This window comes from Berkeleyomyces rouxiae, assembly GCF_048999995.1.
Source record: "Berkeleyomyces rouxiae strain 22BRR77 chromosome Unknown BrBRR77_ptg000002l, whole genome shotgun sequence".
NCBI classification, from domain to species: domain Eukaryota; kingdom Fungi; phylum Ascomycota; class Sordariomycetes; order Microascales; family Ceratocystidaceae; genus Berkeleyomyces; species Berkeleyomyces rouxiae.
In genome coordinates this window covers 2,103,544-2,114,792 of record NW_027396492.1, presented here as the reverse complement: position 1 = coordinate 2,114,792, position 11,249 = coordinate 2,103,544, and the positions used below count along the sequence as shown (strand labels likewise).

Below are 11,249 nucleotides of genomic sequence, written 5' to 3'. Positions count from 1 at the left end.
CAGGCCCTGCAACCTTCATCATCGCGGTGGAGCCTGTGTCCAGTGTCCCTAGTCATTTTTCCGACCACCCAGGATCTGAGCAGAGTAAGTTTCCTGTGGGCCGTTCTGTCTGGTGCGTCACTTGTCACGTCGTACATTTTTACTTTCTGCAATCGCTAATCTTCTGCTGCCGCCATAGAATACGCCGCATCGCGACCGCCACCACTACCGCATTATCACTGAGTGCTCTTGCAGCCCGCCCCCAACCTGCCGTCACAAGAGACTACCGCCGTCATCATGATACGCAACCAGGCCCTTGTGGCTACGAACCGGCTCCGGCCCGGCGTGCCACTCACATTGATGCAGCGACTGGCTACTGTCAACTCCAATCTCCCTCTCCGCACTCTCGTCACCAGCGCTGCGTCACTCTCCGCTTCCGCCACCCTCCCAAACAGCATCCGCGCCTTGTCTTCATTACGACCCGCGTGGCGCTCGCCTAGCGCCTCCTTTAACCCTATCCAACATCTCCGAAAACTCACTTCTGCCTCCGGAGGCATCCCCCGCTCTATGCTGGCCTCCCGCGAAGCCGCCGCCAACCGTGCCCCCGGCAGTGCCACTGCCCAAAACGCCTTCTACCAGCTTCTTCTGAAGGCCAATATGCCGGCTATTGTCATCGAGAGATACCAGTCTGGCCTGTATGCCACCAACGAAGCCGCAGACGAGACCTATGCCAGGGCGTTGCGAATGATTAAGAACACAGGGGCTGCTGAAGGTCAGTATGCTATAAATGAGACTGCTCAGGCTGTTGGCCAGAGTGTCGCTGCTCGTTCGGTTGGCGGTAGTGTGGCCTCCATTCGCAGCGGTGCCGGAACTAAGAATGGGCCTCTTTACGTTGTCGTTGACGAGTCTCGTAGCTCTACTCTCTTCCGCTGGGTCAAGTTCCTTCTCAGTTTTGGACTTAGCACGTACCTGGGTCTTGTCGCCATTAGCCTCGCCGTGTCTCTCTTTGATGACATGAACAAACGTCGGCCTGGAAATAAGACAGAAAGCGAAGTTAAGCCCAAGAGTCAGACCACCAGATTTGAAGATGTTCATGGCTGCGAGGAAGCCAAGGATGAGCTCCAGGAGCTGGTTGACTTCCTGAAGAATCCTGACAAGTTCTCCACCCTTGGTGGCAAGCTGCCAAAGGGTGTGCTCCTGGTTGGTCCTCCTGGTACTGGAAAGACTCTTCTGGCCCGTGCTGTTGCTGGCGAAGCTGGCGTGCCCTTTTTCTACATGTCGGGCTCTGAGTTTGATGAGATATATGTTGGTGTTGGTGCCAAGCGTGTCCGTGAGCTGTTTGCTGCTGCCAAGTCTAAATCTCCTGCCATTGTTTTCATCGACGAGTTGGATGCCATCGGTGGCCGTCGTAATGCTCGTGATGCTGCCTACGTCAAGCAGACCCTCAACCAGCTTTTGACCGAGCTGGACGGCTTTGAGCAGAACAGTGGCGTGATTATCCTTGCTGCCACCAACTTCCCCGAACTTCTCGACAAGGCCCTGACCCGTCCCGGCCGTTTCGATCGTCATGTCACTGTTCCTCTTCCTGATGTCCGCGGCCGTCTTGCTATCCTGAAGCATCATGCTACAAAGATCAAGGCTGCCCCTGATGTCAACCTCCAGGCCTTGGCTTCTAGTACTTCTGGTCTGTCTGGTGCCGAGTTGGAGAACATTGTCAATCAGGCTGCTATCCATGCCAGCCGTGCCAAGGCTAAGAATGTCAACATGTTGGACTTTGAGTGGGCAAAAGATCGTGTTATCATGGGCTCTGAACGTCGCAGCATGGTTATTAGTGCCAAGGAAAAGGAAATGACTGCCTACCACGAAGCTGGCCACGCCTTGGTTCTTCTGTTTGCCGAGAACCCGCCGAACGAGCTGTACAAGGTTACCATTCTGCCTCGTGGTCCTACTCTAGGACACACGGCATTCTTGCCCGAGATGGACAAGCATTCATACACTCTGTCGGATTATCTTAGCATGATTCGTGTGTCCCTGGGTGGCAAGATGGCTGAAGAGCTGCGGTATGGTGTTGACCATGTCACTTCTGGTGTCTCTAGTGTAAGTAATTCCAAGGCTCCACGTGCTTGAGATACATATACTAACCCACAAATCAGGATCTGGAAAAAGCTACCAAGATTGCCTTTTCGCTGGTGTCTCAGTTTGGTATGTCCCAAAAGCTTGGAAACATGGACTACTCTGAGAACTACCAAAACCTCTCATCTGAAACCAAGAGTAGAGTTGAAGGTGAGGTTCAGCGTATGCTGAATGAATCTTACGAGAACGTCCGCGATATTTTGACCAAGCGCCGCAAGGAGCTTGACCTTCTGGCCCAGGCCCTCGTTGAATACGAAACCCTGGACCGCCGCGAGGTTGAGCTGGTCATTCGTGGCCAGTCTATCCCTGGACGTCAGCCTCTTCCCCCTGGTCCCATGGCTTTGCCCCTACCTCCGGACGGTATTGACGGAGCCATGCCCGGCTCCGGAGAGGCCTTTTCTAGTGAGCAGTCAGGCTCGGCGCAGACCCCTCCGCGCGTTCCTCCGGCACCCAGTGCGCCGGCAGCCTAAATGCCTCTTTACCTTTTCTTCACTACAAAAGGCCTGTACACATATATATATACTAGAAAAAACGATCAAAAAAATTCGAAAGCAAACTCATCAAATGCCTGATTTTCCGTCCTTCTCCTGGCGTACTTTTTTTTTCTCATAGTTATTGATTCTTTTCTTTGTTCTGTTTCTTTTTGTATCTCATTGTCGTGGTAGGTTCGGGGCGTCTGTTTTTCTTGGTTTCTCTGGTCCAATTTGAGCTTCATTAGTTTTCTTTTTTTCTTTGGTTATAGCCCTGATGGGTGTCGAGGGTGGTGAGAAAGGGAGCAGACCGAGGAGGAGTTTTCTTTTTCTTTTTAACATAGGATAACGAGTCCAATGAATTTTGATGTACGAATCCTGCCCATGTTGATCTTTAAATCGTTTACGCATCTTGCTTTTCCTAACCATGAAGCTGTATTCATGGTGGCTCTAGACTTCATATTCACAGTTCCCCTGACTCGCGTTCTTTTTTCCCGTCCATTGTGCTTACATCAAATCATAATTCCCATTGTAGCATTTCAAACAAAAAAAGCCAATATAAAAAAACAAATAATCCCTAAAATACACAGACTCCAGAAAGACCCCTTTTCTTCCATGCCTTCTCACTTTTCTATGCCGGACTTTTGGCGTCATATCACATATTCCAGCCAGATTTGTCTAAGCAGACTTGTCCATAGTGTTCGCATCAGCAGCCTCGTTTTCATACCCCTCGACCTTCATGTCTCTCAAACCCAGATCCTCCTCCTCTTCCTCAGTGCGCTCATACTTTTCGCGGATGATCTTGGGGTCGGCTGCGGGGGGATCAACGAGAGTCTGAACGTAGCTCGAGGCGAGCGGGTCCGACAGCACCAGGCTGAACTTCTTGTCGCCGCGAATGGCCGCGTCGAGATCATCAAAGAACTTGGTCCAGGTCGACTTTTGCTCATCGGCCATGGAGTCGCCTGCATTGCGCATCGGCTCCTCGGAGATGTGCTTCTTGACGTCATCGACTAGCTTGTCAACAGGAGTAGCTTCGCTAGTCAACATCGTAGGCTTCTGGCCCTGGGTCTCAAAAATCTGGTTGTGCAGATCATTGCGGACCTGGGTCAGCAGGCCCTCGACAGTCGTGAAGCGGCCGCCTAGCGTGCCGGCATTCACAACGAGGTTGAGTTCGGGGCACTCCAGGGCACAGGACTCGCTCTTGAGGATGTCGCGGGCCAGATCCAGCTCATTATCGATCTTGATGGTGATGCGCTCGCCGTGCTCGGGGACTTCGCCGCCGGTCTTGACGTCATTGCTGCGGTAGCCACAGGCGTCGCAGACAGTGCTCATCAGCACAACCTGCTTGAAGTGAGGAATATCGACCATCTTCATGTGCGTCACACAGGCGTGGGTGCAGCCAGGGCAGGTAGCAGGGAAGGAGTACACCTCGTTGGGAGCAATCTCGCCTTCCTGGGTAAGTGAAGGCTGGTTTGTAGCGTCGCCAATAAGGGTTCCGTCGTTCTGCTCGCCGGTAGCCGTCAACCCGAGAGCCTCGTTCTGCTCGCGCGTGCGCAGGTATTCGTGCTTCTCCCACTTGCCAACACCATCCTTGAGATCGGGAGAAATGAAGGAGTTACCAGCCGGGTCATCAACATACATGCGGAAAGGGAAGGCCTCGCCATCCAGCATCTTTTTACTCTTGGCGATAATCTCCTCAATCTTGGTGTACACTTCGGGCTGCTGAGTCTTTCGGGCCTCCTGGCCCATAACCAGATCATCAATGATGCCGCGAAGAACACCCTCAACATTGGTCAGTTGGCCGCGGCCAGCGGGGATCTCGAGATCCAGCTCAATGAACTTGACGGTGGCAGTATCGGCCTTGATAACCTGGCGCTCAAAGTCGGCAGCCGCAGTCAGGCGCAGTTCAAAGTGGGTGCCCTTGGGTTGAATGCTACCAGCAGGCTGGATCTCGTTGTTCTGGAAACCGCAGTGCTCACAGTGGAAAGACATGATGATGATTTCGCGGAAGTAGGGGATCGAAGTGAGAAGCAGGCGAGTCCAGCCCTAGACAGGACGAAAGGTTAGCAAATGAAGCAGAGCATAGAGGCGCAATCTAGCCTGGCGTGTATTGCACTTACATTTTCATGGCAGTTCATGCACAGCGACTCGATCTGCTCAACGGCATGGTCATCATTGGCGTTGGTCGCTTGCTCAGCACGATCTCCGATAGACTGGAACTCGCTCGTCGGGACAGCCATGGCGAATATTTGAATGCGGAAGAACTTGAATAGCGGAAGGGTATCAAGAAACAGCAAGAGTTTCAAAAAGAAAAAAAAAAAAGGTGTATAGAAAGCGTATATGATTATGACTTGTAGTAAAGAGAAAAAAAATTATGCGATGCTTTGAATTGTGACGGAAGGATGGCGGGGTGCTTTTTTTACTGACTGAGAAAACGCGGGGCAGCAATTTTCATTTAGCTACTTCTAGAAGCGTCGTTGCTTGGTAATACAAATGACAGGTGCCCTGAAAAGTTTTGCCACAGCGCTGACATGCGCTGTGAAAGCCGGCGTTTCTAGCGCTAGGTGGCAACTGATAACAGACTCCAGGGCCAACTCCACAAACAGCACGTCTACAGCAAAAAGAAGAAAGCCATAGTTAGACAGTGACATAACTAACTAGTTACATATGTTGTAACTAGTTATGTAACTACATGGTTATTTCGTCTTGTAAATTACTTCATCATAAAGTCAGCTAGACTCAAGCCACTGCCCGAGGGCTTTTTCTGATTAGCAAGAAGCGCCTGCAGTCCGCCGTTCTTTGCCTTTTTGCGTTTCTTGGTTGCCGAAGCTGCACTTGTGGTCGTTGGCAAACCGGCGTTTGTGCGCGCAGCCAATGGCGCGGCTGCGTTTTGCTGCGTTTTGCCAGGTCCAGCCAGATGGGCTTGCGCTGAACCAAGGCCAGCGTGAGCATTGTCAGCGCCACTCTGCGTCGTCTGATTGTCCGTGTTTTTTTTTCCCGCAGCCTTGCGTTTCTTCATTGGCCTGAAACGTAACGAAGCTGGCGGCAGCGCAATTTGCGACTTAGTGAAGCTGGAGCATCGATGGCACTTTGTGACTTTGCTCACGCCGACTCGCGCCGTTTTGTCGTCTGGCCGGTTGACGTTGGGAGCTGCCTTTGTGTTCTCCTTGCCAGTCCCCTTTTGCGTCTCCTTTTCCTTTGCTAGGGCGCGCTTTCTTTTGAGTGCTGCCATCCGTCTTTGCGAAACCAAGTGGCGAACGCCAGTCTCGATTTCCACGTTGCTATCCACCCCAAGAGTCGAAATACTACTGCATCCACTACATACACGGTGCTTCTCCGCTTCTGTGGTAGGAATTTCATAGTAATCCAGTAGCTGGGCGCGTTTGCGCATGAGAAAGGCAGCAGTTGTTGGCGATGATGTTGCTAGCAGATAGCTGGAGTCGGTAAGAAAGTTGAGGCGTTCTTGTAATCCAGGAACAGGTTTTGCTGCCATCTTGATTGTAGAAGGGGGTTTGTGTTTGAAACTTGAAAATATGTGCAAGTAATATTTGGGAGAAGTTGGCGATTATCGTGACATTGAATTACCCAGTTTCATGTAATGATGTTAAGATGGTTATCGAGACAGAAAAGTTATAAGATGTGACGGAGGGTTATAGTGCTGATTAAGCATTATTAACCCTAATAACACAAATTGCTATGGATTATTCGTACTACTAACTACACTAGGCATTTCACAAGTTCTCAAGAAGCATAGTTATATACAAAAAATAAGGTTATATGGGAATGAAATCAACAGAATAGTCTATAGAGAGTTTCACCGTCATGTTGCAAGTCGTCATTTGTTCATGCCTGTGATTCTTTGGAGTCCCAAAGCCATGATAGTATCAGGTCAATACTAGGAGTACCTAGAACTGCAAGATTTGATGCAACGGCCAGTTGTGAGAAAAACGGTTCGTTTGTCGTGGCCGATTGTATCAAGAAACAAGTAAAAGAAGAAACGAAGGGAAGTAAAACAAAGGAAAAACAATAAAGGCAACAAAAGAAAGGCCAAAACGATGAAAGCTGAGTGAAACTTCGTACATCCATAGACTCGTGGAATATAAAACAAGGGCCAGTGACGAATGTTAACAGAAAACGTCGAGAGTGCGGTTTCTAGACATAGTTGGGTCTATTATCAGGACCACGAAGCCCTGTATTTCGCCATGCTGGAGGAGATTTAGACTACAGGAAATAGTCACTGGGCCCTCTCCGGTTAGCGGGCACATGGCGCTGATCATCAGGCACAGCAGAGAAGATTTTGAACTTGGGATCCATGTCTTTGGCGACCGTCATGATGGAAGCGACATTGCCACAACGGTAGCAGTAGTTGGGGGCTGACCAAACTGTCACGACGGAATTTTCATCGAAATGGTACTGATAGAGGTTAGCCGATGCCCAATGAGTTTCTACAAATAAGTTTCAAACAACATACCTTGTAGCCTTCATTGACAAGTTGATGAGCACGAGCAATAGTTTTCAAACCATTAACGTGGTTGAACTCCGTTGCTACCCGATCACCAAACAGCCAACCAGCACCCCGAGGACTCACAGCCCAGGTTTCAATATCATCAGGGTCAGACCATACTAGATCGCAAAAGGCACCCTCATGCGGAATTTCTTGAGCACGTGCAACGACTCTGACTTGATCGATGGTGCGAATCTCGGGACTGAGACCACCATGCACGCAAAGGACGTCGCCATCAACGATAGCGGCAAGGACCAGAAAATCAAAGACATGGCAGCACGCTTTCCAGACAGAAGCATTGCCGTATTTCTGCTGGCATTCTTCGTAAAAGCCATACACCTGTGTAATTTGGCGGGATTCGTGATTTCCTCGAACAAGTACGATTTGATCGGGATATCTGGCCATGTATTAGAATAACATTCAAAAACAAGGTTGGACAGGAATATGAATGACTTACTTTGCCTTCAAGCACATCAGCAACGTAAAGGTTTCCAAACTGAAGTAGCCTCTATCGACAAAGTCACCCAAAAAGATGTACTTGTTGCTGACAGATTGTGAGCCAGACATTCTCTCGGCATGAGTTTCTGTAGAGTGTATCGCAGCGTCACTGCATCCATTGTTCTCAACAGAGCTATTCGTATCGTTTTTGTTATTGATATTACCAATGCGTTTCTTCAAATTGGGGTCGGTGATCTCTGAAGGCGGCTGAAGGTCGTCGTCACTGATGACGGTACGAGGCGGTTGGGAATTTGTCTCGCCGGGCATACCTCCAGCAACGCGAAAAAGCTCGAGAAGGTCATAAAATTGGCCATGGATATCGCCGCATATGATGACAGGACTAGAGACAGGCTGTATATTGGATTCTGTAGGCTTTTGTTAGGCTTTGTTTATTCTTGTTTCTTAGTGGTTAAGCAGCCAACTTACCCTCCATGAGAATTTCCTTGACCATTTCGCAGAGCTCCTTCATAACACGTTCAGGCAGATGATGACATTGCTTAGCTTCCTCTAGCCATTCATCAAGACCCGAGGAGGGTGTTAGATTGGCCGGCCCCGGCTGAGGTATGATTGGATCAACTGTAGACATTATGATTGAAAGAAATGTAAGAGGCTTTTAGTAGGGGCAACAGAAATGCTGATGGTATGGCTGTACCGGTTGGCTGAAAGGGAGAATATAAATATCAGCCGAAGCGGGGTCGTTCCAGGGGCAACGGGCGGAATGGTGAGCCGGCGTCACGGGTACCTGCTCGAGCTCGTCGTGGAGGGGTAGAGGAAGAAGCAGGTGACTTGTGGCGAGAGCGCGGGCGAGTAGTCGTTTGATGAAGTGTAGACAATGTGTCTTGAGTAATAGAGGGCAGTGAGCGGGGATCAGCGTCAGTGGACGGAGAGGAGAAAGATGAAGAGAAAGAGAGCCCGGCTAAGGCGGCAGTATCGTCGTATTCGGGGAAGGGAACGATGTCGTCGTCGTGGCCTCCAGTGGACTCGGAAGCAAAGGAGGATGTAAGAGAGGAAAAGTCAGCACCGTAGGGCAGCTGAAGGTGCAACGACTCGTACGAGGGCCGCTTTTTGGACGGACTGTGTTGGGCGTTGAAGGGCTGTTGAAATGGCGGCTTTTCTAGACGGCGAGGATCAGCACGGAAGCGGGCAGGGCCAGTCTGTGCGGCAATGATGGCTGATCGAGGAAGATTTGGCGTAGCGGGCTGGACAGCCGGGAGATTGCGAGGATCGAAAAAGGGATTGACTCGCGGGTTGGTTGAATCTATAGCATTGCGTCTCCGACGGCTGGAGATTTGGGAGGAGGCGTCGTCGGAAGCGGAGGGAGAGGTAGGAGGAGACGCTGGAGCCGCGGCCGTGGCTGTGGATGCGGATGTGGCCGTGTTCGATACGGCGTCAGAGGTGACAGGTGGTAGTGGTGTAGACACTATGCCGGTGTTTCTGATAGTGGCGTAACTAGGGGAGCGGCTTCTGGACGAGGGGCGGCTTCTCGTGGGGCTGATGTGTCTTTCACTGGTGTAAAAGTTGGGGCTGAGGCTGCTGTTACTATTGGGGCTACAGGTGGCGTCACTGTAGTCTTCAATGTCTATGCCAATTCCGAGGCCGAGGCCGATGCTGATGGTGTTGATATTGGGGTTGTAGTTTCCGCAGGCGCGAACAGACTGTCTTACGACGACTGCTGAGGGTGAATCTGGCTGTGAGGTCGACATTGACGGCTTGAAACCCTCATCAAGAATCTCCCTACCCTCCATTATTTTTCTGCAGCAGGTTGGAATGGGGAGGGCAGTTCCCCCACAGCTCAGCCGGGGCTCCAGCCTTAGATTAGCCGGAAACGGGTCACGTGGGATGGCGGTTGTGCCAGCTGGCAGTTGTGGAGTGCCGAGGCAGAGAACTGCAGTGTTGCCAGGTGCCAGTGTGGAAATGGACACGGCCTTGGGCTTCTGGAGAACGAAGCTCAAGGTGAATGAGGGCTTTGGGATTGGAATTGTAGGAGAGCTGGCGAGAAGCGTGACCTTTTGGTCTTTTTTTTTTCTCGCGTGCGTGGGCGGCGCTGGTTTGGTTTTTGTGTTTAGACCACGGGGTTGGGCGAGGAATTGGTTGGGAAGGGTTGGAAAAAAAAAGAGGCTCGGATGATGGGTTAAGCTTCTCTTAGCAAGTAGTATACATCTATGGAACCCTGATAGCGTGATGGCTCTGGCGAATGGGAATTGGGCTGGACCTGTGTTGGCTGGTGCGTAAGCATACAATGGAGGAGAAGGAAAACAAAACAAAGGCCGCCCACGGGAGTTGGGTGTGGGCGATTAGAAAAGAAAAGTTTGACCGAAGCACCCGCACAAGAGGCGCTCGTTGCTCCAAGAGAAAAGGGGGCCAAGACTGAGGATTATGTGAAAATATTAAGATGCAGACGCGAGTGCAGATGCAGACAGAAAGCCGAGCTGAGCAGGTCTCAAGGAAGCAACGCAGCACAGCCCACAAGGAATCTTGCGAGGGGGGCAGAATCGGACTGGGGACGAGAAGAGGAAGAGAACAAAAAAGCGATGGTGGTGTTTTGCAGGGAAGCCAGGTTCCGCATCGAAGATCATATATGTAACTGTTGCCATGGGCTTGTATCGAAGCGCAGAAGAAAGGAACTCGGGCCTTTGTAGGTTGAATTTTCCTCTTCGTGCACTCTTGCTCTGGTCCAGACAGAGAGAGAGAGAAAGCCCTTGTTGGTTGGATCTTTGTTTTGACTCGGTGCTGCTACAATGGAGCCAACCTGGTGACTTGTCTCATTCCTCTGCAAGGCTTTCAAAGAAGCCAAGGAGCGTCAGTCGAGTCTCAATGCAGGGCCAAGGCACCAAGAAGGAAGACACGACAAGCGTCAGTACAGCTTCAGTACCGCTTCAGCACGGCTTCAGGAACACCCAGAAGGCGGCGTAGACTGCGAGACTATGCGGGCGGGTACGGTACCTTGCTGGAGGAGATGGAAACGTATGTACATACATACACGTACATATGTATGTACACACATAGTTACATGGCTATGTACATACATATGGTTATTTGACTACACAGGTACGTGCCAGGCGATGCACCAGACACCATACATGTGCATATGTTATGTGTGCTGTGTATGTTGTATGTAACTATGTACATACACTTGACCAACTACCTCTAACTTATTGGGCTCGGCTCGTCTATCTCGATACATGCGCCCAGACGCGAAATGTGCCCCGTGACGCTATGGCACTTGGTCATGTCGTTCAGTGTAGCCACATTATCACCAACAACCACGCCAGAAAGCTCTATATTAGCCATAGTCTCAAGACTCGAGGCTCCAAAGCCGCCTGATGGTCGGCCCTCTACAATGAGTGGAGCTGTTTCCACCTTGAACACCGGATGTCCCGTTGAAAGCTTTTCACTTGTTGTGTCCTTCCTCTGATGGGAATTTGTTTGTACGTTTCATGATTTGTTTTTTTTGCCAGCGTGGCCGTGAAGAAGAAGTTTGCAAGGCTCGGCAGAGAACAACACCCACAAGAAAAATACAGGGAAGAAAAGCCTTCTTTTTGGCAGGGGTGCCATGCAAGGGATACCCAACTGTGGCAAGGGTTTATTTTAAGGGTTGCTCCGGCTGCCTAGAGCCCAGAGCCTAGCCTGCACCCCGATAATTGCATACACTCGATTGTACAATA

At 50.7% G+C, this 11,249-nt stretch overlaps 5 protein-coding genes across 5 annotated transcripts; 1 reads left to right on the top strand and 4 right to left on the bottom strand.

The window, feature by feature from the left end:
* Window positions 1–276: 276 nt before the first annotated feature.
* On the top strand, window positions 277–2,582 carry BROUX77_002131 (uncharacterized protein; the record flags this gene model as incomplete). Its single annotated transcript, XM_073746638.1, has 2 exons — window positions 277–2,076; window positions 2,133–2,582. The coding sequence occupies 2 exons, from the start codon at window positions 277–279 to the stop codon at window positions 2,580–2,582; spliced, it is 2,250 nt and encodes a 749-aa protein (XP_073607213.1).
* Window positions 2,583–3,260: 678 nt separating this feature from the next.
* Window positions 3,261–4,822, bottom strand: BROUX77_002130 (uncharacterized protein; the record flags this gene model as incomplete). The annotated part of the gene is made up of 2 exons (XM_073746637.1): window positions 3,261–4,628; window positions 4,703–4,822. The coding sequence occupies 2 exons, from the start codon at window positions 4,820–4,822 to the stop codon at window positions 3,261–3,263; spliced, it is 1,488 nt and encodes a 495-aa protein (XP_073607212.1).
* A 473-nt stretch (window positions 4,823–5,295) lies between these two features.
* BROUX77_002129 (uncharacterized protein) lies at window positions 5,296–6,075 on the bottom strand (the record flags this gene model as incomplete). Its single annotated transcript, XM_073746636.1, has 1 exon — window positions 5,296–6,075. One exon carries the CDS (start codon window positions 6,073–6,075, stop codon window positions 5,296–5,298), a length of 780 nt encoding a protein of 259 aa, XP_073607211.1.
* A 728-nt stretch (window positions 6,076–6,803) lies between these two features.
* Window positions 6,804–8,170, bottom strand: BROUX77_002128 (uncharacterized protein; the record flags this gene model as incomplete). The annotated part of the gene is made up of 4 exons (XM_073746635.1): window positions 6,804–6,995; window positions 7,054–7,483; window positions 7,544–7,949; window positions 8,011–8,170. 4 exons carry the CDS (start codon window positions 8,168–8,170, stop codon window positions 6,804–6,806), a joined length of 1,188 nt encoding a protein of 395 aa, XP_073607210.1.
* A 94-nt stretch (window positions 8,171–8,264) lies between these two features.
* Window positions 8,265–9,329, bottom strand: BROUX77_002127 (uncharacterized protein; the record flags this gene model as incomplete). Its single annotated transcript, XM_073746633.1, has 1 exon — window positions 8,265–9,329. The coding sequence occupies one exon, from the start codon at window positions 9,327–9,329 to the stop codon at window positions 8,265–8,267; it is 1,065 nt and encodes a 354-aa protein (XP_073607209.1).
* Between the last annotated feature and the right edge of the window lie 1,920 nt (window positions 9,330–11,249).